The 26,714-nt window shown below is 42.3% G+C and overlaps 2 protein-coding genes across 3 annotated transcripts in view; both read left to right on the top strand.

Annotated features, from left to right (window-relative positions):
• copz2 (COPI coat complex subunit zeta 2) overlaps positions 1–26,714 on the top strand; it is a 420,907-nt gene that overhangs the window by 149,020 nt on the left and 245,173 nt on the right. The window lies entirely within an intron of this gene.
• hoxb1a (homeobox B1a) lies at positions 2,825–5,369 on the top strand (the record flags this gene model as incomplete). The annotated part of the gene is made up of 2 exons (XM_084037064.1): positions 2,825–3,620; positions 5,005–5,369. 2 exons carry the CDS (start codon positions 2,825–2,827, stop codon positions 5,367–5,369), a joined length of 1,161 nt encoding a protein of 386 aa, XP_083893190.1.

The following is a 26,714-nucleotide window of genomic DNA, read 5'->3' as shown; positions in this document are numbered from 1 at the left end:
AAGAAGAGATACGTTCAGATCTGTGATCGTCATCGGTGTTAAAGGGAGTGAGGGGAACCTGCTGCAGTCCGTCAGTGCTGGACGTTCCAGCGGAGGCCGGCGAGAGACGCTGACAGATGGAAATGTTGGCGTGGAGCAGCTGGCTCCCGGCGGCGTTCCACTCACTGAGGCGGTGATGAAGACGTTCGCAGCGCTTGCAAGTCGTTGTTGAGTGTTTCGGCAAATATACTGTTTTCATACTAAGGTGTTTTACTCGTATTTTTAATCATGCGTTGCATTGTGGGAGCAAGAACCTCCGCTCGCCACACACAGAATTGATTTTGTGAAACCTTCCTCACACTTCTGCGTTAAAATAAAAACACTGACGCTTATTAAAATGATGTTATGGAGTTAGCGTTAGCTCAGTGTCACTTCGGTCGGAAAAGAGCTGTTGAACATTTAGCAGACTTGTTTTCACTGTCTGTGAATGGCACAGACTGTAATACTGTAAATCTGCAGATGTTTCATTCCAGGTTTTAATAGAAGTGAAGAGGACAATCTGTAAATCCACAGAATGTTCTGCTTTAGCGTTGAAGGAAACACCCGTAAACTCATTTTCTTACAGTAGTCTTTACAAGCAAAGCAACAACAAAACAACGCTGCACAACAACATAGTTAGGTTGAGGGGACAAAATGACCTGGTTTAGTCAAAAATATCATTGAAACAAAATGAAAACGCAAAAAAAGAACTTAGTTATGTTAAGGCAAAAAAACGGCTTGGTTTGAACGGGACATGAACAGCAGTCTCCTGGGTGAAAGTCCTGTGTTTTCACCAACCTAACCTCGAGTTTATCTCAATTACATTTCGAGGATACTCGCAAGTGAAACCAACTGAGCGACTTAATATTTGGGTTTTAACTGTTCTGAAGCTAAAACAGAAATCCTTTTATTTATCTTTTATTATACAATAAAATCGAATCACATATTTTGGTAATAATTGTTGTTTCAGTCCACTAGGTGGTGCTGAGTTTTTTTTGTTTTTTTGCGTAAAGTCGCGGGATTGGACGATGTCGATTAATACAAACAGTTCAGTTTGTCAGATGCATGATGCAACTTTTATAGCAGTTTGTCACTGACAAACACTTTTTTGCTGCAATAAAAAGGACTTATTCGACACAGATGTCTTCAGGCTTGAAAAACTGAAAGTAGCAATTGTTTTAAACAGAATGTGGGTATATCAGCATGAGACAAAAACTCACCATTATCCTGCCAAATGCTTCACGTTGTTATCCTGATAATTATCAAAAATATGCCTCAAATTCTTCGAACGGCACTAAAACATAATTATCACTTCACATTTCGTTAAGAAATGTTAATTACGTCACAGGTATGACACATTTTGTGTGTTTGAAATAATTAATGTCATATGTAGAAAATTTATTTTTTACATTTCCACTACCTATATTGGCTGTTGTCCCAATAATGGAAATTCACCTCGGTGTGTATTTCTTTATCACGATCCTATATCGTTTTTCAACCCCAGACCACTCTGGTTTAGGAACCTCGACTGTCATGAACGATACTCCCAATTTGAAATTGTAACACATCTGTGTTAAAGAGTGACACGGACAAGGATTTGGATGTCCTGAATTCATGTACATTTAAATGTTTGGGACTATTTCATGACCTGCCATGAGACTGTTGTGTCACATTGTATGGTGGGGCCTTGAAGTGGAGCTGAAACATCATTTGACTTATTACGGTGACGTGTTTCCCAGTAAAACGGGGGGAGATGGGAGGAATTTGATTTCCTTCTCTGGCTCCCATTGATTGGACGCCATGATGATATTGGTGAAACCAGTTGGTACCAGCTGGTCATATTTAATTTTCCTGCAAGAAAAAGAATACTGTATTTTGATATGAAAATAAGAAGACAGATTTTTATTTTTATTTGGCATTTCTTCTGCCATAGGTGACCAGTGAGCTGCAGGATTGTGGGAAAAGTTCAGCTTGTAGTTCTTTATGTTTCACGCCGAGCAGGTCTGGAAGCAGCAGGCCACTCTTTTATTCTCGGCCTCTCTCTTCGCTCTGACACATCCGTGCTGATATCAGATTGATGGGCCGGTTTGATTGAAGCCTCTTTGTCGTGCTAATGTCACGGCGAGTGATGGATGAGGCGCGTGCGTCGGTGGAAACGCGAACGCGCGCCTGCAACTCCACTCCTGAAACCGAAACCCCCCTCGTCCTTGCACACACATACTGGTCCCCATAGTGGTTCCCGTGACCGGGCTGACAAACTTCTGTCCTCCGGTCACCATAGGCGACGTGACGACGGGCCACGTGACCCGAGGCGGAGGTAAGAAAAGAAGTGACACGGAGAGAGAGAGAGAGAGAGAGGGAGAGAGAGAGAGAGAATGGAGGAGGACGGATTGTAACCTGTGTGGAGGTGAAGAGGTGACTCGACTCTTTTTTTCTGTCTTCTCGCGGTGTTTGTTCCTCCGAGCTCTGTGGAAACACACAGGTTTGAGTTGACAGCGCGAGGCCTTCCGTTTACGCGCACACACAAACGCACCGCCGCAGAGCGCGATCCTTGTGTACGTTTCACTGTTCCTGCTCCACGGTGGAACTTCCTATTTGTGTTTGCTGAGCTATCTCATTCTACTCGTTTTCTAAAATATTTCATTTTTATTTTTTTCTTGTTAACTCTTTGGGGAAACATTTTTGAATGGATTTTTCTTGATATATTTATATATATTTTCGGCCTCATTCCCGTTCCTCCGCGGGTTCCCGTTCCTGGCTCATCCTTCCCGTACTGCATCCACCTCCACGGGGCCTCCCGGTCCGCATGGACAACATGAACTCGTTTGTGGAGTACTCCATTTGTAACCGACCGGGGACCGGCGCTTATTCTGCGCCTAAACCTGGATACCATCACCACCATTTGCACCACCACCCTCTGGACCAGCACCAAGGCTTCCCGGTGACCCCCGGCTCCTTCCACGCCGGCTCTCCCGCCCCCGTTAACGGGACTAGAAGTGACAGCGGCGCCGCGGGAGCGAGCTACACCGGGGACGGACGGCTGTACGGGGGCACCGGAGGAGCGCACGGGAGCACGGGGGCCACCCAGCATCATCACCATCATCATGAGCCACAGCAGCATCAGCAGACGCACAGCGGCTACCACCACCATCAGCTCCACCCAGCACAGAGCGTGTCTCCTTATAATACCGGCGGAAACACCGGGGCCTATGCGGGTCCGGCGTGCGCCACGAACTCTGACTACACGAACGCCATAGTGCCTCCCAACAGCGTGCACCAGCAGTATTTCATGGAGGAGAATGCGGCCTCCACCTACTATCATCAATCAAGCTTCCCCAGCTCAGCCCCCACCGTCGGCCCCAGCTACGGGGCCCTGGCCGGGGCCTACTGCGGCCCTCAGGGCGCATTGGCCGGGTCACAGTACCCGCAGCAGCTCGGCGGGGGTCTGGACGCAGCGGGCTTCTTGGGGCTTCCACCCGGGGGAGGTTACGGGGAGATCCCGGCGTTCCAGGAGCGAGAGAGGGGGGATGAGGAGGACCAGCAGGCCGGGCAGGGCCAGACCTTCGACTGGATGAAGGTGAAGAGGAACCCGCCTAAGACAGGTACGGAAGCGAGGGAGTTCTACTATCCTCCTTATAGAGAGGCCCAGTGAGGGTTCCACTAGAACCAGTCAAAAGAAGCTCTCCTAAAAAACGGTTCATGGTTCCTGAAAGGCTGAGATGAGGAGAATTAACTTTAACACAGTGGCCTCAATCTGACTTGAACATGAAATGTTGGGGAGAGGTTATAAAACAGCTGTTTTAGTGGCATTTAGTTTTTTTTTGTTTTTTCTCCTGAAAGAAAAAGAAACCGTCTAAATGTTTTTTTTCCCTGCAGGCCGCAGACTTTCTCTGTGTACACAGATGTCGGGCTTTTCTCATGGAAATGCTTCTTTGCGTCTGTTCTTCCCTTTTTCTTTTCACTCAAGTCTCAATTCGTTTCACTGTAAAAAAGGGAGAGTATATTTATGTATTGTTTTATTTTTGTGGTTGTCCATCAGCAAGGCAGGTCCCTGTTGTACAATATTTGTTTAATTATAATTACGGACATTATGCTTTAATTTCACAGATATTTTAACCACGATACACTATTTATTTTTACTATCATTAGAAACACACGTGCTAGAATAAAAAAATATAAAATAAATAAATACATAAATGACCCTTTAAAATGACCAATTAGCTGATTATATTTTTCAAGTTTACATTGAATGTAAAATAGATTGTTTTTATAGTGGTATGGAAAACGTTCAGCGTGACGTGCACGCATCTGCTCACACGTTGCCGTTTAACGTGAAATAAAACCAGGTTGTTATTATTCAGCGTCCATGCCGTCACTGCGGTCATATCTCCGGACTGATAGCAGGTCTGGTCTGGGTCCAACATGGCCCCCGACGTCTGATAGGTTTTTTTTTCTCTCCCTCCTCTCTTTCTCTCTTAATGGATATAGCAGACGGTTACTTCACCATAGGAAGTCTGCCCTGGCCAGTTATCTTTTACCCCCACCCTCCATTACACCCACCTCTCCATCCCTCCCTCCCTCCCTCCTCCCTTCCTTTGTATTCCCTTTAGTCGAATTGGGTATTAAACTCATTTTGCGCTAAAATGTGGGTTTCTATGTGATGCGTTCAGGTTCAACACAGATAATGGAATACACTAATCACGCAACCATATAGTCTGGATTTAAATGGCCTGTTTGGCACTAAATTAATAAATAAAAACACGAACACCACATTACACGTAAAACACGAAAATATAAATATGAGGGGGGGGGGGGGGGTCTACTTCCTGACTTATAATGAACGTGAAAGGCATGCCGGGTACAATCATTGTAATCAATTTATAGCTTTGTGTTCGTTGTATTGTGAACAACAAGCACAACAAGCACGTATTATGATACGAATAACAAACACATTAATAGCATCTTCTCCATCTCTCTCCCTCGCAGTCAAAGTGTCGGACTTCGGCCTCGCGGGAGCCCACAACAACGCCATGCGCACCAACTTCAGCACGCGCCAGCTCACGGAGCTCGAGAAGGAGTTCCACTTCAGCAAGTACCTGACGCGGGCGCGGCGCGTGGAGATCGCCGCCACGCTCGAGCTCAACGAGACGCAGGTGAAGATCTGGTTCCAGAACCGGCGCATGAAGCAGAAGAAGCGCGAGCGGGAGGGCGCATGCGCAACGGCGCGCTCCTCCTCGTCCTCCTCCTCTTCCTCCTCCGGTACCGACGGAGGCTTCGCCAAGGACCTGGAGGACACCGATCACTCCTCCGCGTCCACGTCGCCAGGCGCGTCCCCGAGCTCGGAGACGTAGTCGCGCACGGTTATGCTCGGACCATGTGGTGTTGTTGTAAACAGGTGACCTCTCTGATTGGCCATCTAGCACCTGGACTTCTGCATTCATTGAGTTTTACATGCAGGTGGAGAAACTTTCTGGTATGTTGCCTGGTCTGATGTTTTTGTTATTATAGGAATCATTTCTTCACATTTATGATTTACAGTGACTTAGATCAAAGCACTACAGCTGAACGCTCACCCACCATATTGATATGTTGGCATGCGGCATATAGGCATGATGATGACTGGAGGAAGGTCGTAGAAATAACAATAATGACAAAAACCTCAGGTACCCCCCTCACCACCACCCACACCACTTCATCTGGGGTGCAACAGTGTCCAGCCAAACTGCTGGTTTTCCCAACCAAAACCACAATCTTGCATGGAACCATATATTTCATGTCTTGGTAGAGAAACCACACCGGGGGTCTGGCTCCAAGGGTGCGTCTGGAGGGTCGCAATAGAATTAACATGACACGAAAAAAACATTAAGAACATATTGATAGATGAACATATTGTCTGGTTTACAGGGTATGCTGATGATGTGATGATGATGATGATGGAAAGCACTTTGCCATCTTATATGATGTCTGATTTATTTACGTTCCCACACAACAAAACTGCATTGTGAAATATTACTATTACGTTGACGTAGTATCAACTCTGAGGGAGTGTGTGTAGGACGGAGGTGGTGGACGGGACTTTCACCCAGCAGACCGCTGTTTGTGTCTTCAAATTTACAGCTGTTTTGTTGCATTTCTTGTTTTGTTTCGTTGGAATTTCAAAGTCATTTTAAGCCAAACCAGGATGTTTTGTAAACCTAAGTAGCTTCGTGATGTTTTTGTCTTGTTTTGTTCGTTAATCACATGTTTCAAACTACGAACTTTAGTGTGGGAGAAAAAAAAAAACACGTTTCCATGGAAACATATTGAGCGTGCAGTTTAGTTGTATGGGAACTACATTACAGGTTTTTCTGTGGCATTGGATGGTTAATATGGATGAAACATCATTTTTTACTGATAGGTATTTTGTTTGTTTTTACATTTTGTCACATAAAGTAAAAGTCCCATGCTTGTAGTGTTTTTGGCACAGTTTTGATGTGTTAAAACAAAGCCTTTGTCCTAGATTTAGAATATTATGGAACATTTAAGCTCCACTGAAATTGATTGATGTCAATGGAAATGACTCAGGGATGCACAATTCAACATACGAAACCCACAAATTAATAATGTAAAACATATCAGGGTGCGGGTCCATCACTAACCCACATGCCAGTCGAACTAAATGAGCCTTATGATCCGGAATACAGGGAAGCCTTCACCGGCTAAAACACACATATGTCTTATCTGGTTGTAGCCATTCTTGTTCTAAAAACCTTTAATAATGTTTGATTTTTGGAATGTTACGTGTTGTACTGTGTGTGTGTGTGTGTGTGTGTGTGTGTGTGTGTGTGTGTGTGTGTCGGCCCATGCAGCGCTGGCCTTTGCACTATGTGACTAGAGGGGACACTTTCAGACAAACTGCTGCTTCTTGCTGTGAATGATGGCAAAGACTGTAAAAACCTTTACAGCCTGATTTACAGGGTTGAACACGGTAGCTGCACTCGGGGGCTTATCTGGGATGTGTGTGTGTGTGTGTGTGTGTGTGTGTGACATTGAAGAACACTACTGAACAAAATGTTGAATGTGTGCTTGCTGAATGGGAAAAGTGCTGTTATTATATTTTACTGCCTGGCCTCCCCCATGAGAATAACTTATTGGATGTATTTTATGTTATTGATTATAGATTATGGGCGGACATCCTTTTCTTGTTACTGCCGAAGGTCACGGTACCTAAAACCTGACAAATGTGTGAACGGTTTCACTCCTCGACGTGTCCCTCCTCTTCTTGGATGTGGTGAGGTTAAAGGCCGGCCTCCACTGTGAACTGGTGCGACTGGTAGTTTTTTTTATAATGATGTCTGTTGTTGCAGACTGACTGAGTTTTATTAGTTGTTGCTGCCTTAGAGACACCCCCAATCATGTCCCTGTCTGTCTTTTTCTACTTTGAGCTACCTCAATTAAAGATTCTTCTGTCAATCCACTACAGGTGAACTCTTGATTTACTCTTTAGATCAGGGTTGAAACTAAATGTACCTGAAGGGTCGAGAGTCGAACATCGGGCTTCCTTTTAAAAATGTTCAGTTCATTTTATTGTTTATTTCACAGGGACATAATACATACAACATTGCCACAAATAATTGGGAAATGTGATGTTTATAAGACATCTAGCTTCAGCTCATTTGCAGACTTTGTCCTCGCCAGGCTTTGGAAACAATGAAACAATACAATAAATACAGTTCAACAATTTAGACACAAAACACAGATTAAAACACAAGATGATATAATCTTCTCAAATAAAACATTTGCTCAGTTTTACCTCTGAATAATGAATATTATGCATTCACTATAGGCTACATCTAGGAGACAGATATATTTATTTAAACATGCATGTTTACGTATTTCTCTGTTAATATGATACATTCATCACTTTCAACAGTTTGGAAGTGTGTACAAAATTGTGTGTATCTTCTGAAATCCCAAAGTTTCTTTTTAAGCTGAGAGCTTTGGTTGCTATGATACGGAATACCTGCGGAAGTAAAACCGTTGGTAGAAGTTCTGGATGGACCTTCGTGGGTTCGTGAGATTCAAGATGGTTTGGTTCAAGAGCTGAAAACGTGCAGAAAGGAACACGATGTGTTTCCTCAACCTAACTTAGCGTGATGTCGTCCGACAGAAAACAAAGTGATGGCGATGTAATTGAAATACATCAGTTAGAAAGTCGTGTTTATTTATCGTGTAGTCGTTATTATTTATGACCATCTACATGAATCAGTAGATTTTGGGCTGATAGCCCGTCTGTATGTTCGCTGCTGCTCAACCAGACTACAAAGTCTTCCCACATGTGAACTATCGTCCTGCAGGGGAAGAAAATGGAAATGATTTATGAGGAAAAATGAGCTGGTTGTCTCTCAGCTAAACTACAGCCTCAATGGAAGATTCTAGACATAGTTAATGAACAAGATGGAAGAAAACACTACAAAATTACATCGTTAGGGTTTGTAAAAAAAAACATAGTTTGGCTCAGAATGACTATGAGATTGAAAAAAAGCCCACGGAACACTATCATCGGTCTCCTGGGTGAAAGTCCTCGTTTTGACTCATTTGTGATACGTGATCCACGATTTCCGAAGAAACTTAATTTGTCTCCTGGATTCCAGAAAGCCAACATCTGACCCAACACCACTTCCAGAGTGTCCCAGGATCACCGAGGCCTCTCGGGTCCACGCGGCTGCACGGCCCCTGGTTGACCCACGCACATGCAGCGCTACAGTGAGGAATGTAGCGGGGCTTTCCGGGTGGCTCGGTGACCCCGCCGACCTTTGGAGAGCCTCTGGGATATCTAAACATGTAAACACACTCCTCCTCCTGCTCCTCATCTTCACCTCCCTCTCCTCTCTGATGCTCCTGGAGCCTGGGTGGCTGGCTCAGTCGTCACCTCATCACACACACTGGATCCTCCAGGTCCTCCTCCACAGCTGCCACTCCTTCTATACGGCCATGTTGTTTTTTACGATAACGGATATCCAAGTCTATTTCAGCTGGGATTTAGAAGTTCTTCTACTTCTCTACTTTAGTGTTTGTGAAATAGTCACAACATTTAAATGATTCGAGTACAGGGACACACTAAAAAGTCAGTCGGGATGGCGTTACGCCACAAAATGAAAGTTAGATTTAGGCAACAAAACCTCTTTGTTAGGTTTGGGAATATCATCACAGCCTGAAAAAAAGTACGTAGAGTTCGGTTTAGGAAACCAAACAAACATTAGGTTTAACAAAAACGTCGCCTATAAACGAACATCAGGTTCATTTTTCAAACGTGTTGCATTTCGTGACTATTTCATAAACTGCTGTGAGACTGAGTCGCTCTCTACTAGTCAGACTCATCAGAAGTAAACTTTAACTTTACTTTAAAAATATCATCGGCTAATCTTTAATTCATTCATAATTAAAAAATTAAAATACCATGGATTTCCTGTGTGTTGTCTGAAACCAAAAATGAAACTGAAAAAGCAAAGCATGAAAGTTTTTTTTTGTATTATTTTACTTAGACTTTGACAGCTCTGCTCCTCTTTACTCTCTTTGTTTGCAGCGACTTCTTCACATTGGAGGAAGAGTTCTTTGTAGCGGACAGAGGCTTCGTTAGAGAGGATGCAAATCAAGGGTCTTTTCCCTCACAAATGTTTTCTTATTCAGTTGATTTTATATATTTTTGTATATTATTTGTGAGCGCTACAGTAGCCATGTTGGTTGTTTACCTTCATTATGATACTTTTGGGGGAGTGGTTTGGAAGGTCGGGATGTCAGTGTCCAGTGTTGCCAACTTGGTGACTTTCTAGCTATATTTAGGGACTTTTGGAGCTAACGTTGCTGCTTAGCAACACTGGCGGGGTTTTGACCTTGGATTTTGTTTTTAAATCCAGCTTACTCTTAGTTTGCCAAGATAAGCAGGTCTAGTTTGAAGGGGAAGAAGATAATGGTAATAGAAATGAAATGTCAGAGAGAGAGAGAGAGAGAGAGAGAGAGAGAGAGAGGGAGACCTTGGGAAAGAGTGGAGATTCCTTCAGGGTGACCTCATACGGTCTGACCTCCAACTTCTGTTTTCCTTTCCATAACTCATCTCAAGTTCAACACAAGGCTGTCTGCCTGTGTGTGTGTGTGTGTGTGTGTGTGTGTGACCATGCCCTCACAATGAGCAGTGAAAGATAAAGTGGTGTGGTTGCAGTTCAAGAGTTCAGTTTCAATCAAATAGATGGGTGTTGTGCAGGCACGCGCGCACACACACACACACACACACACACACACACACACACACACACACACACACACACACACACACACACACACACACACACACACACACACTGTGGAAAAAAATCCCTGAAAATATCATATATAAAGAAGCTTATATTATGAATTTTAGGTACAAATCAATTATTACTATTTGTGTCTTATTATAAATTCTTCTTCTTCTTCTCCTCCTCCTCCTCCTCCTCCTCCTCCTCCTCCTCCTCCTCCTCCTCCTCCTCCTCATCCTCTCCTGGACTCTCTCACCACTGGACAGACAGGAATGTCTGGCCTGATAACCTCCTGCTCCTTGCTCTCCCTCTGACCTCAACAGTCCCGCCTGTTGACAACAACAAAAACATTTATTTTTATATTTTTGGTCTTTCTGCAGTCAACTTTCACATTTCCTCTTCTTGCAACCTGTAGATTATATCACAAAAATACATAAATAAGTAAAAGTTTGCAGATGATGCTCCACTTTGAGGACCAGTTGTCCTTCAGGTGAGGGTCATTGAGATGATTCCAGGGGTCCTTCAGGGATCAGGAAGCTTGAGTGTAAACCATGGGGATCATGAGAGGGAGTCAATTATTTTCTAGTTTTTCTTTTTCTCTTTACTGCTCAAAAACACATTTTATCTCCATGAAATCTGTGATTTTCTTTGATTTTCTTCGTTTGAATTTTTTGACTTGTTCCTAAAGTCCCCTGCAGAAAGTTTTTCTTTGAGGGTGTCAGGAAGTCCATCTGTAAAACCTAGTCACATTATCCTAGTGCTCTTTATATCTGTGTCAGTGATGTTACAGTGCAGTTATTATTATTATTATTATTATTATTATTATTATTATTATTATTATTTACAGCTGTGGAACAAAATATAATGTTATGAGGATTTTAGGAATCATTGGGGGAGGCTGGATTCAGAGACTTCTTAAGGGTTTTTTGCATTTTCTAAAATGTTTCAGTTTTGCATCGGTCTAATGTGGATCAGTCTGAACCAGACTGTGGTCTAAAATAATCCATCTCTACGAATGTTTCATTTAAGTTATGTTACTTTTGATTTTATTATAGTCTCACTCATGTTACATCAAGAGAGTATCGGCGGCCATGATGAAGTACCCGACTCAAACCTGAAAAGAAATATTAAAAACATAAGTGGAACAAGTTTTTCCAGAGCCTTTTAAGCTTCTGCGAATATTTCAAAGAGTCTTGAATGCCGATGCTTCTGGGAAACGCCAGTCAGCTGCAGAACGTCCATCAGATGGATCAGGATCATTGAGGAGGCCGTACAGATGTGTTCTCTCCAGAGCAGCAGGCCGGGTCAGCAGAGGCTCAGCAGGGCTCCTCTGTGGGCAGGACGCTGACCTCTGGATGACCCCGACAGACACAAACCATCACACACACACACACACACACACACACACACACACACGCACAAACACTGAACTGAATACATCAAAGAAATAAACTGAAGCTCATTACATATATTTTTTATTAGTACTAAGTAAATATTCATTGTAACCCATTTAACATTTTTTATATTATTGTTATTGAAAACAATTTAAATTTTTTTTTTTAATTAATTTGGGGGTTTCTATGACATTTAATCAATGGAATCTAATTAGAGTCACATAATATTCCAATACCAAAAACAACAAATAAAGTAAATGTGTTATGTAGTGTTTTTTTTTAAGGAATTAATAATAATGTTTATCTTACAGAAACTATTATTTTGATTTACTTCATTGCACGAATAACATGCAATCTATTTACTTTGATTTGTGACTGAAGGCCAAAAATTCACTTTTAGGAGTTATTAATAATAAATCAAAGAAATAAAAAAGTGAAAAGCATAAAACAAAATGTTTACCTTAGCTTAAAATAATCTGAATATAAACACATAAAAAAGTATTATTGTTATTTGTTGTCATTACTGTTTATAATAACTAACACACTGATATAAAAGGAAACAATGAGACTATTAAGTGAAAAATGAATCATAAAAGCATATTTAGAAACATAAAGCAGGTGAGTGTAAACTAGAAAAAGTCCAATGATGACCTGTGGTGTCGTAGAGTATCCTCCTAAATATTGATTATTAACATTCAGTTTGTGACGCTCAGCACACATTATTTTTCTGTCAGTCAGGATGACATTACACCAAAACAACAAAACTTTGCTGTCGGCTGAACTACCTACGATTAGATTCTTTTTAACTAACTAGTTCTGGAGAAAAATTCACAAAAGCATCGCTTCACAACAACAATCTACTGATTCGTGTGTATAATATATATATATGTAGAATTGTTCGGTAATTTTAAACGTACAGGAAACCAAGCATTTTCTGACTATTTTTATGACCTTCAGTGCGACGGGGCTGAATTACCAGGCTGTTTTCTGTGAAGCAGTGAAGAGATTTTGTGTGTGTGTGTGTGTGTTTGTGTGTGTGTGATATGGCAGACAGGTCTGAACACCTATGACTGTTTGCCTTAGCTAACAGTGTGTACCCCGTGACCCTGTGTCCTCAACGCACACTCACACACACACACACACACACACACACACACACACACACACACACACACACACCACTACCACCACCAGGGTCTGCATGCGGTGTTGGCTTGAGATAAACAAGCTATTGTGATGTGCTCTTTCAGCACCCTCTGTGTGTGTGTGTGTGTGTGTGTGTGTGTGTGTGTTTGAGAGAGACTGGGGAAACAGGAACAGCTAAAGTGCATCAGCTATCCTCAACGCTCGGGTGAAAGCAAGGGCACATCCATCACGCGGTGACAACAACGCTACAAGATGACAATGACAATATTTAATGAGCGATGGCGTCTGACGGGAAATCAATGAGTAATTGGGTAATAACGATTATCTAAGTCAAACTGCTGTTGACCAAGAACCTGAGCAGGCAGCGGCGAGGCCACACGCACACAAAGACGGAGATTAGTTTCCTGAGCAGACTGAAGCCCGTGCGGGATCGACACGGAGAATGCCAGAGTCTACCTTGACTTTAAAAGACTGAGTCGCCTGTCAATCCGGTCCGTTCCCCCCCCGCCACGGCGCTGAAGAAGAAGCTTGGTCTGCACGTCTGATACCGACGCTCATTTAGCATGAGGGAGTAGAGGGAGATAGAGGTGGGAGGGTCAACACAGGACACACAAAACAGGAAGTAGACTGGAGTCAAAGTAAAAGTAAATGCTGACATGTTTGTCAAGGTAGCCGTTGGTGTTGGTGGTCATGTAGCTCGTTTGTCGCTACTGTTCACATGAAGCTAACTTCTAACTTCTACCATGAGTCGGTTAGCTTTCTTGCCTAAAGGCAGAATTTTATTTTGAAAAGACCAAGTGGAGACCCCCGGTTCTGAAAAGTAAAGCCAAATCTAAAATGCCTTAAACTTGCATTCCCTCTACTGGCCATCAGGGGGCGACTCCTCTGGCTGCAAAAAGAAGTCTGATTACATGGAAGAAGAAAATGGTCCTACTTCTCTCTTGATGTATTATCTCAGTAAACATTGTAAACATGAGTTTATGGTCTCAATCTCCAGTTTCAAGTCTTCTTCAATCCAGCATGATGTTCATTTAGTACATTATGGTCCATTTAGAGTCCAACAGACCAGAAAGCAGGGGATGCTTTAGGACGGTGTGGGAGTATAATCTTTAACTCTTTGACTGTGGGTTTTCAGCTCATATGTTATATTCGACATTTGATGTGACCCTCTCATGTCAATTCTGGTTCCAAAAAAACCAAGATGGTGACAGACAAAATGCAGAAAAGTCAAGCCTTCAAACCAACAGGTCTGTGCTGAGCCGTAAAACAAAAAATGGACAATTTGTATCCCTGTAGATAAAAAAACAATTGATGGCATTTTCGTGGGCGTGTTTGGCTCGGAGGTAGAGCGGGTATTTAGAGCTGTCCTCCTGTGATCGGTTCACCCAAGTTGCTTATGCTGCTTGTCTCTGGTCCCTCCTGTTTCCTGGAGGCCAGACGGTGAGGTCAGGACCACAGGTTTACAATCCATCAGCAACAGTTTGACCACAGGTACACCTCAGAGACCCGTCTGGGGAATCACACGCCATTATGAGCCCCGAGGTTGCCAGGTGAGAAGGTTTCACCCTCCTTTTTATGGCTCCAGTGCAGCCGTGATTGAGATCTTGTCTTGTGTCCATTACATTATTGTTGTTGGGTGAGTTGTGGGGCCGCCAGGTTTGGAGTTGTTCCCCCTTTATAGCTCCAACCGACACAAAGTTGAGTCCATTTGTCATCTTTGTACGTGTCCTTATGGTTGCCAGGTCAGTTCTAAGGTCACCGGTTCCCCCATTCCCAGTTTGTGACTCACCACCGAGCTCCTCCTTTTGTCTCCTCATCCTGTCAGCTCTTAAAGTTACCAGTTTGGTAAATTTGTCGCCGCTTACAGCGCGACTTCCCGTTCGTCTTGCTGTTGCCGCCGGGTCAACGGTTAATTGCCAGGTTTGCAGTAGTCCATCCTCCTTTTATGACTCCCTGTGACCAGTGACTGAGCTCTGTCCTGAGCTTGTTTCTCTACTGACTGTTATTACTGACATGGGCACCGTTTACATCACTGCTTCTTAAAGTATGAATCAGGGACAGTAGTGGGGTCACGGTCGTCTATTCAGCTCCAGCATGTGTCAGATTTAACCTCGGACACTTCCGTAAGTTTGTTTTGCACAAAAAGTGAGCTTAAAACCTAACTTACACGTACACAAATCAATGGATTTCAATTTCATGACTATTGCACAAACTGCTGTGAGACCTAAGCCACAGGCACAACATCCAGTAACTCCTCAGGGGACCATGATTGGAACACTGTGGTCCGGACACACACACAACACATTAGGCTTGTTGGAGATGAGCCAGGCCGCCGCACAATGCATGCTGGTTAGTTTTGTGTCGGACTCAATCCCGACTTGCTATGACATCATGAACACGTGGGCAATGATAGTCTCATGAGATCAAAGCGGTCGCACTTTCTCTCCACCGACTGCAAGACTCGGGCATGATTAACGCCTCAAGAGCTGATTGGCTCTTAGGTTTGACAACGAACACCACAACGTTTAGAAGAAAATGCAAATTTTAGAACATGTGCAAGTTCATGTTCATACATTACACATATTTGGTGTTATTATACTTTTGTGCATATTTGACTTTACTTATGTGTCTAGGTCACATTACTATGTTTATAGGCCCTTTATCCACTTATGAGCACTTGATTCTTGCTTTCTTTCCTAACTGTTATGGAACAACTGCAGCTATAAAGTTTCCCGAGGGATTACTAAAATATTCTGATTCCACAGATGTTTACGAACAAATATAAATAAATGAGAACGTGGTTGCAAACTACAAATAGCCTACAGATCACATGTAACCGGATGCGGATAACCTTTTCTACGACTTCCTGCACACTCCTTCGAAGGCCGATGGAAACTGTCCAACTGGACCAAAGCTTTTAGGCTCCGCCTCCTGCTTCCGCTGCCTGCTCTGGTCTACTTTCCAGGCGAGGAGCAGTTAATCTCAAACAGATCTATTAACTGAAGCCCGACAAGACAGATTGCAATTTGATTGTTGGGGTCTCTAATCATGATATTCCCAGAATCCTACTGCCATGAAAGGTAGAGTCTACGTTGTCAATAGAAGCAAGACTGTCCACAGGAGCCTTTTCAAGTTCAAGCAATGGACCTGTCTCAAGAAATATGTACTTTTTTTGTGGATTGCAGTAACTCCCATTCTCAAAGTTTAACTGCATGGAAATGGAAATGTATGCAAATTAGCACACATTATTTTAAGATAATGCCTCGTTTGCCCAACATTTAAACCCAACATTTAAGAAAAAGCTATCAACTTGGGAAGTTTTGTTCTGAACCATATTAGTTATATATTGTTTTCAGGTTACTTCCTGGAGGTTTGGACACTAACTTGAACTTGCTTAAATCACCATGTGTTAAACTACACATTGAAAATAAAAGTAAAAATCGATACCATAAGTCTAAGTTTCATTGCTTGGAGAATATTCTCCCCGACTCTGCCTGTAACTTACATGACTGTGAAGCGTCCCTTGGACGTTGTATAACCCGGGGACCCCTGATAACACGATAGACCAGTCTAGCTGATTTGTACAGGAGGGGACACATCAGCTTGTTTTGCCATGACGACTTCAGGTCGAAGGAAGGTCAACAGTTATGGCTCAACAGACAATACTTTCGGTCAGAAAATTAATGTTGGGACGTACAAAGTAGACAGTTGAGACCTGAAAGAAACTGTAAAAAATGAGATTAACTTGACCTGGAAGGCAGAGACGGAAGAGAGAGGGGGCAGAGGGTTAAAGGTGGTCAAACATCCATCCAGTCATTCATCTTTTTCAGCAATTTTTTTTGCTGTTCCCTCACCTTCCTGTTGTCCTTCCATTTTGTTCTTTATCTGTCATGCCCACTCTGTATGTGTCTGAAGTGTTGAACGTATTTTGTTTTCTTTTTTATTTATCAATGAAGACAAAAGAGCTCCCAATTCTACAATAGACTGTTTCTAAGATGTGGACATAGTGATCGGGACATCCCCCATTGGATGGATTTTAGCCATCACCATCTTGAAAGTTTTGCAACCAGTAAAGGAAGTGACCATATTTGGACTGTGGAGTCAGAGGACCCCTAGCAGCAACCTTACTGGATCTGGATCCATCTGGATTCTGGTGTGCAGCTTCTAATTCAAGCTAAACTTTACAGCTAAGTGATCTTAAAGTAATTTAATCTTAGTAGCTAATTACATTGGTAGCGTGGGAGCAAGGCCTGTCAATCACAAGGTAGCCCCGCCCTAAAGCATCCCCTGCTTTAATGGTCTTTTTGACACTAAATTGACCATAACTTACTAAATGAACATCATGCTGGATTGAAGAAGACTTGAAATGGTTGAGACCATAAACGTTTACTGAAATAATAAATCAAGAGAGAAGTAGGCTCGCTTTCTAATTGACTTCCATGCAATCAGACTTCTTTTTGCAACCAGAGGAGTTGCCCCCTAATGGCCAGTAGAGAGAATGCAAGTATGGTGCACCAGCGTTGGCTCACACTTGCCTGGATTATATTCAATACATACACCAAAAGGTACAAATCTGGCACTCCCACCACAAAGAAGATGAAACAAAATGCTCAGATATTCACATTTTAGTTTCTTCTGTAGGCTAACCGTTCCAAACATGTGATGCAGGCTTTCCTCAGCCCGCCTGTCCTCTTTCACCGGTTGACCTGACACCCTGTCCTGTCCTGACAGTATCACCACCACCCTCCATCTGTGTGTGTGTGTGTGTGTGTGTGTGTGTGTGTGTGTACAGAGATAGCCCAGCTCCTCAGAATCAGGTTTCTTCAGCCTCTGCTGACCTTTGTTGGGGGTCACTGTGAGGCTGGGCCAAGAGATTCTTGACATTCCTGTCTTCAACACCTGACCCAGCACATAACCAGGGTATGTGTGTGTGGACTCAAGATGTGGGGACATTAATCTGTTTTGAGTCCCCATAATGTAAATCATGACATTTTAGGGTGAAGACTTGGTTAAAGCTTAGGCAGTGTGTAAAATACCAACCCAGTCTCATGAAATATTCAAATCTACTGAGAACCAAATTCTTCCAGATCTTTTGTTGCTCATCATAACTAATGTGTATCAATTGGAAGTATCATTCTTGTGTGCAAAGCATTTTTTTTCTGGATCATCATCATCATCATGGTTCAGCTTGAAATAACTACAATTAGGTGGATCGGTAACAAAACCTGTTTGTTTCCGAAGACCATCACAAACGTGTCATTTCACAACAACAATGGTTAAAATGGTTAAAAGTCCTGTATTGTTGGACCCTTCCACCTCTCCACCCCCACCATGAGTAGTTTTTATCAATATGTAATACTACTGTATGTCACTGGCTCCAACCGTTGTATAGTCAATTGGATGCGTATAATTTCATTTAAAAAAAAAGGAAGCAATTAATTCTCCATCGGCATTGTTCATGTTCCTGAACATGACACCAAGAGATTATTTATTATATAATATTTTATCACTATTTCACAAACTTCTGTGAGCCTGGGTTCGTTAATCGGGTCTTATAAGTGCAACTTTTTTCATATCAAACAGGTCTGAAGTATTTAGGTTGAGAGGTTTTAGATTCAAAACAGTTCCAATTGCATCTAGAGTGCAAATCATAGAAAGCATAACTGCTTTTACGATTATGATGGGGCCCTTGTAAAATGTTCTCCCCGACCCGAGAACCCTAACTCCAAAGTGTGTGTGTGTGTGTGTGTGTGTGTGTGTGTGTGTGTGTGTGTGTGTGTGTGTGTGTGTGTGTGTGTATGTGTATAGGAGCAAAGCCACAAATCTTGAGTCCGGCCGTCAGTTGTGTGTGTTATGCCGTTACAGTGTGCTGACAGCAGAGACAGTTTTATATGTATGACTCTACAGAGTTAACATCTGACAGGATGACAAATACACTGTGAGATTGAATTCAGCTGTTGATCCATAAACACTTGGACACCTTAATGAAGTTTGTTAAACAGCAACGTGTCGTTGTAAAATTATTATTTTCAATTCAGTAAAAAAATGTGAAAAGGTATTTCAAAACAAATGTTTAATTGCAGTGCTTATTAATGTATGAATGGAAAACAGGTGAAAATTGTTGAAAGAGCCTTGTTTTGTTTAATGTTAATGTGGATGTAGACAATATTGTGGAAACTGTTTAATGACCTTTGCATGTGTTCCTATAAAAATACATAAATCATATTTTACATTTACATATTTTTTAAGTTATTATTTGTATGTATTGTTTTTTATGATCTTTTTTAAATTTGAAATCTGAGCCGCAATTGTAGGTTTAGTCTAAAAAGTCATCACTAATATATACGTATCAACAACCCTCCATTCTACAAAATTCTGTGACATTTTTTTACAGTTTGAAACTGTTTGAAATGTTCTTAAGAAGAAAATATAAAAAAAAAAACAAGCTACACAATTAACTAGTTAAGTCTCGTAAAAAAAACATTATGGTTTGGCTTAAAATGACTATGAAATAGAAACCTCCTCCAAAAATCTACTTATGCGCATTTCTCTATAAAAGTAAATATGTTTACAATGAAAATATGGACAGTCTTTTACTCCATTGTTAGCTGGGACTAAATTATGAACATAACGGATGAAAGGATGCCACTTTCATAGTTATTTGACACGTATTGGGTTATTGTGTCCGTAAATCAATGGTTTCAAATATTGTTTTTCAATAAAATGACTTTTGTCAAAATGTGTGTTTACATTTACTAGCACAGTTTTGTGAGCTTTTTGAGAGTAGAATATCACTCACAAACAAAAAAGAAAAGAAAACCGTCTTTCTGTTTGGGTTTGTGTGTGTGTGTGTGTGTGTGTGTGTGTGTGTGCATGTGTGCTTGTGTGTGTGTGTGTGTGTGTGTGTGCGTGTGTTTGTGCATGTGTGTGTGCAGGGGTCAGAGTGTTAGAGGTTGCAGAGAGGACAGGCGGAGGTGACGCCGCATCTTGTCTGCAGCACGGCATGGTGGGAAATTTGAGAACAGAGGAGAGAGAGAGAGAGAGGTCAGCTTGTCATCACCATCGTGGCGTTATCTGAGATTTTTTGGGGGGCGGGGGGGTGTTAGTGAAGGAGGTGTCAGGAGGAGACTCAGATGAGGAGAGAAGTTAAGAGGTTAATTTATTTCAAAGACGAGTTTGGAACATTTTAATTTACAACATACACTATTTATTTTATTTTTTTATTTTTGTGGTCTTCTTCTCAGGATGTACTCATTCATTTAGTTCCTTGAAAACATTCACAAAGGTACATTTAAAAGATAAATTCAGATCTTATGGAACCAAACAGGCTGGGTTTTGAATGTTGAATAGATGAGGATGGAATGAAATAGTCCCTCATATATTTATGTTTATATAAATTCACACCAGAATCCAGATGGATCCAGATCCAGTAAGGTTGCTGCTTGTGTTCATCAGATCCACCCGTCGCTCCTCCACAGGCCAAATATGGTCACTTCCTTCACTGGTTGCAAACATTTCAAGATGGTGACGGCGAAAATGTCAAAACTGATTACTTATTCTACAGTTGTTTTACATTTCATCTGTTTTTTAGATTCATATTATCTGTTAGAAAAATCATAGCCAGTCAGTTTATTTCATTGCTTTACAATATTTACTTCCCAACATCCAGCTTAAGTGCAAAAATGTGCCCACTCATGTTTCAGCTCGTAGATCCAGACGTGAAAGTTGCACCAGTAGAATAACACAGAGAAACATGAGCCAGCGTCGGCCTGCTGCGTCTCACAGCGATCCAATCAGCACCGCACGTTGGATGCCGGAGGAAACGGTAGCGCTCTACGGCATCGCAGCATCCGCCGCCTCGTTAAAGCCGAGCGGCCGCGGCGGCGGGACTCAAAACCTCAAGCGGGAGTTCCAGTTTGCCCGCAGGCAGGTGAGCCCCGCGGTGCAGGTGAGCCCCACAGTGCAGCTCATCCACAGGGCTCTGCGGATTCGACTCCATTCATCACCGGGCTGACACATTCCTGCTGTCTGCCTGAGGCAGACACACACACACACACACAGCGGGCTGTTGTACTCCCACACAGTACCATGCGGTCAAACTGACAACCCAGCTCACCCCAAAACACAGAGTCCATTCTGTTTGTTAGCCCGAGGTGAAGAACACTGGGAGTCAATGTCAGTTGTTTTTCAAAGAGATAAATGGTTTAACAATTATGAAACATACAGATTTCCACACTTGAGAAATTTGCACCGTGAAAAATGAAACCTCGTAAGTGACACAAACATGCAGTTGTATTGAAGTATTGTATATACGGCAGCACAACACTGACATGTTAAAATACATTGTTTTGCATTGCATTCTGGGTATTATGCGACAGTGGATCATGTGATGAAAATGAAATCTAGCTAAAGGTGACACGAATGCAGGACTTTGAATCATGAGACTTTTGTTGCCTAAACCTAGCGTTAGCTTCGTAGCATGACGTCGTCCTGACTGAAGGATACTTCTAACTGATTCACGTGAGTTTGAAAGTTGTGCTGATTGACAAGAAAAGATGTGACTTTCATGTCTCTGTAGATCTGAACACCCAACTCCTTTGGTCACAACATGATTGAAGAAGGGGAAACACTGCTATGCAGGTGATTTCTGCAAGTTACGCTTGGTTAGTTCAGTATATTTTAGGTTTTACGCTCTAGTACTGCAGCATACATTTTTTTTTCAGTATGGGCCGAGACTGCAAAGTTAAACCGGCTAACGTTGCTATCTCCTAGCTAACCTTGTTATTTTTGCGTGAGTAGCAAGTGGCTAACCTCTCCAGAGCAGTGATTCTAGTGGAGCTAGCCCAGAAAATACTCAGTTGGAAGTGGTGTGACAGCCTCGGTGTGTTTTATGTGGATTTAGCATCGACGGGAATCTTCTAAATACCCTTTAAAATTCTACATTGCTATTTTAGTTGTTTTATAAAAGTGACCAACTGCAGGACTCAAATGAGACCTTTTGGAATCATCAGTCATAACAGAGTCCATCAGGGTGAAATGTGTACATTGTGTGCATGGACATACATTTCCCATTTTTCTGTGTTGCTCAGCAAAAAAATCAGCGTTTTCTGGGGAAAGTTATAAAAATCACAAGGTACAGTTGGGTTCAGGCAACAGGCGAACAATTCATTTGGGAAATCCATCACCCATCCGTCCACCTTTATGATATTAAGTATTATGTCACCAGCTCTGGTCGCTGCATAGTCACATGGATGTGTTTCATTTGTGCATCCGCCACAAAAAATGATCCCAGTTGACTTTCAATTGGTATTGTGACACACAAAAAAAGGGAATCATGAATTAATAATGAATTCTAATAGTTATTTGTCAGTAAGGGTGATGCATCTCTTACAGGCAGACATGACTAATTGACAACTAATGTACAGGTACTCATGAAGTATTGATTGGGTGCTGTGTATGCTGCACCACTTTACTGGATGAGACACGATAGGAAGTAAGAGGTGGGAAATAATGAAGTACTGATTTGCTATTGATTAAATGGCGTTTAGCACATTATTCTGATGTAATCAAGAAGTACGCATTAAGACATCATTACAAGGATGTACAGATGAACAATTAACTTCATATTAGTTCATTAACGTAAACACATCTAACAGTGAAGTGTCAGCAACGTACCCAATGGATCAGGAGTTACTCAAGAACTGCCGGTCAATGAATAATTCATGAGCAGTTGGTCTGTATTATGGAAGCAAATTAGAGACAAATACAAATGCAGTGTTGCAATGCCACTTTGACACTGAACACCACTGACTCGACAGTGTTAGAATATTTTAACTTTGACAACCATGAGTCTAAATATATATTTATTCTGAATTCTCCCCATTGAAATTCAAATATTAACTGCAATTTCATGAGCTGAATTTGAATGTTTTTAGTTTTTTTGGATGGATTCAGATTCAAATTCAAATTCATTCAAATTCAACGTTCTATAACTTCAACTTTAGGATCTGAGTTTGTGAAAATTAAAAATATTCAAATTCAGCTTTTTCCAAAATGCATATACATTCAGAAAAATAATAAAAGAAGCTTTGAATACAGTTTAAATATCAATATTAAGTTTCAGTGGCTGTTAAAAATATTTTTCTCTTATTTGATATTAATTCTTCATTCATTCTCTGGAAACTGCTCAACAATCGTGCACCTTATTGTAAAATATGATCCGCTCCATTGTGGTTCAGTGGTTTGACGTTGATGAACGAATTCCGCTTTGCTGACCAATGAGCAGTGAGGAACGGAGCGTTACTTCCTGGTTTCAGGTTATTGGCTCATGCACAAAGAGAAAGGCAGATGCTTTGGCACATGTTCTACCAGCAGCATGTGGAGGGAAACTTGACTCGGTGTGTGTGTGTGTGTGTGTGTGTGTGTGTGTGTGTGTGTGAGAGAGAGAGCGGTGTGGAAGACAGATGAGTGTGTGAATTCATCTGACTTCCTGTGTACCAGTCAGCTGGAAGCTTTTGACTTGATTAAAGCCTTTGTGTGTGTGTGTGTGTGTGTGTGTGTGTGTGTGTCTGTGAAAGAGACAATGATAGACACACACAGTGCTCCCTATCAGAGTCTACATGTGCTGTGTACAGTAAGTGTGTGTGAGCACGAGTCTAAGAACCAGATGCTGCTTGCTGTGAGAGACGAGTCTGTCTGGCACGGAGATGAACGCCACCTGGATGAGACGGAGAGAAAGAGAGAGAGAGAGAGAGAGAGTGTCATATATATTTTTCACACAACCACGACATCCTGAAATCCCTCAGTGTGAAGACAAAGAGAGAGAGGCTGTGTTTCCTGATCGGGAGTGGATACAGGAAGTAGTTTGACTGTTATGACCTTATGCGATTCCATTATGGTACAATGTTGCCTGTTGGCAACAAGCAGTGTTTCTGTAAATGAAACATCTGTTGATATATCATGCAACGCTTTTAACTCATATTTTTGATAGGTGATTATTGACAGAAAATGACTGAAAACTGCACCTTTTTCTGAGAGAAGATACCCAGCAAACATTTTGACGTCTATTTGATGTCTAATCAACGTCGGTCAGGCAGGTCGATTCGACGTCTACGGCTCTTCGACGGCATCAATTCACATCGTTTCAACGTCGTTTCGACGACATATCAACGGCTCACGGAGCAGGCTACTTCAATCTATGTCATTATTACGTCGTATAGACGACTTTTCAACGTCTCTACGTGACGTCTAATCAATGTCGGTCAGGCAGGTCGATTCGACGTCTACCAGAGGTGCTGAAATTAAAGTTTTTCTGACGCCGTTCTCATGACCAACGTAATTTCGACGGCATATCAACCTTTGTCAAAATACACATGTAATGTATGGCATTTAAAAATATGTTTACCTAAATCTAGTTTCAACTAGTGCCTACATAACTGGCATTACCACATATATGACAAGCACAGCTATTGTGCTGTATACATGTGCAATTCTCAATGCTCTAATCTACAACTATTTAAATTAACTTATCAATTTCAGCAAAAAAATCCTTAAAATGCAAAGAGGTCAAAAAGTCCAATAGACAACAGCAGCAAATTTCACATTTGCAAACTTAAAATATCACAGGAATGGTGAACCTGGTCAAAACTTTCATAGTAAATAAACTCACCTGTGATAAAGTTAAAAATACTCGAGTAATGTTCACCCATACTGTAAAATACAAGTAGTACATGGACTAATCTCAGGTAAAAAAAAAAGAACAGCATTCAGGACCAGATATATGTAACGAGTTATCTATATATTGAATAATTGAATAAAAAACAAACATGTATATTGGAACAAATGTTTTATTGACTTCCTTTTTATTGCAGTCCGGTGGGGGTCTGCCCCTTGCCCCCACTCCTTGCTGGGGCATGTTTAAGGTGGTTCTGAATCACACTCTCTATTTCTGCATCTGTGGCCTTTGGACTCCATCTCTTCAGTGTTTATTCAGTTAAACCGCTCTAAAATGCATATTTAATTAGGTCATATTTGCCATGATATTATTTTATGATGTTGAAAAACAGTCGAATTAAAGTCACGACGTGACGCAACGTCGATTGGACGTCTTCATCTAGACGCAGGTCGAGAAAATGTTTGCTGGGTAGGGCGCTTTGGGACCCATGTACATGTGCTGAAAGAGGAAGCAAAATGGATCCCTATGGGGCATGTGACCACTTTTTTTTTTGTCCAATTTTGTGTGTCGCTCAGCACCAATGGAAAGTCCATTAGGATCCTTTTGTCTTGGTGGATACACAAACTTGAATTAAACCATGTGATGATGCAACAGCTAGATCTGGTGATGTTGTATTAAATATTGAGAAAGGTGACTTAAGATGGATCCAACACACCGCGTGTCCGAAAGTGTTGTTGGAAAGTGACACGTTTTTAACAGCATTTTTTAAAGCCCAACCATGATGTTTTTCCAACACTTAACTACAAGGTTTTGTAGCTAATGTCGTCCCAAATTACTGAATTTGTGTCCATATTTACAAATCAGATTTCAACTACTTTTTTCACAAACTGCCGTCAGACTGTGTTTTGTGTAAATGTGTTATGTTTTTTGTTGGATTATACAATTTCAATTTTGAAGAATATCAGATGCAATGTATATAATGTACATTTTTGAAATTCTGAATAAATACAATCTCAATTGGCAAGGGAATGACTCATGTATCCATCATGGGTACATTTGAGAACAATATTGTGGAGGTAATTGAAAAGAAGCATATATATATATATACTGTATATGACATATTATGACATTTGAACAACATCCATCCATCCATCCATCCATCCATCCATCCATTTTCTTCCGCTTATCCGGGACCGGGTCGCGGGGGCAGCTGCCTGAGCAGGGACGCCCAGATCTTATTCTTTCGGTCACGACCCAAAGTTCATGACCATAGGTGAGGGTAGGAACGTAGATTGACCGGTAAATCTCTTCACCACGACGGACCGATCCAACGACCGCATTACTGCAGCCGCTGCACCGATCCGCCTGTCAATCTCACGTTCCATCCTTCCCTCACTCATGAACAAGACCCCAAGATACTTAAACTCCTCCACTTGAGGCAGGAACTCCCCCCCGACCTGGAGGGAGCAAGCCACCTTTTTCCGGTCGAGAACCATGGCCTCAGATTTGGAGGTGCTAATCCTCATCCCGGCTGCTTCACACTCGGCTGCAAACCGCCCCAGGACATGCTGGAGGTCCTGGCTTGAAGGAGCCAACAAGACCACATCGTCCGCAAAGAGCAGGGAGGAAATCCAGTGGCTCCTGAACCAGATCCGTGCACCTGGAACAGGTCTGACTTACTGCCGGCAATGCGGAGGCTGAGAAGTGTGATCCCCCGATAGTTGGAACACACCCTCCGGTCCCCCTTTTTGAATAGAGGGACCACCACCCGGTCTGCCAGTCCAGAGGCACTGTCCCCGACTGCCACGCGATGTTGCAGAGACGTGTCAACCAAGACAGCCCCACAACATCCAGAGACTTGAGGTACTCAGGGCGGATCTCATCCACCCCCAGTGCCTTGCCACCGGGGAGCTTCTTAACTACCTCGGTGACTTCAGCCCGTGTAATGGGTGGATGAACCTCCGAGTCTCCAGCCTCTGCTTCCTCAATGGAAGACGTGTCAGTGGGATTGAGGAGATCCTCGAAGTATTCCTTCCACCACCCGACGATATCCCCAGTCGAAGTCAGCAGCTCCCCACCTCCACCGTAAACAGTGTTGGTGGAGGGCTGCTTCCCCTTCCTAAGGCGCCGGATGGTTTGCCAGAATTTCCTCGAGGCCGACCGATAGTCCTCCTCCATGGCCTCCCCGAACTCTTCCCAGACCCGAACCTT

Source organism: Eutrigla gurnardus, assembly GCF_963514095.1.
Source record: "Eutrigla gurnardus genome assembly, chromosome: 20".
In the NCBI taxonomy this organism is placed as follows: Eukaryota; Metazoa; Chordata; class Actinopteri; order Perciformes; family Triglidae; genus Eutrigla; species Eutrigla gurnardus.
Note: the sequence above shows the minus strand (reverse complement) of the source record. Positions and strands in the feature narration are given on the sequence as shown.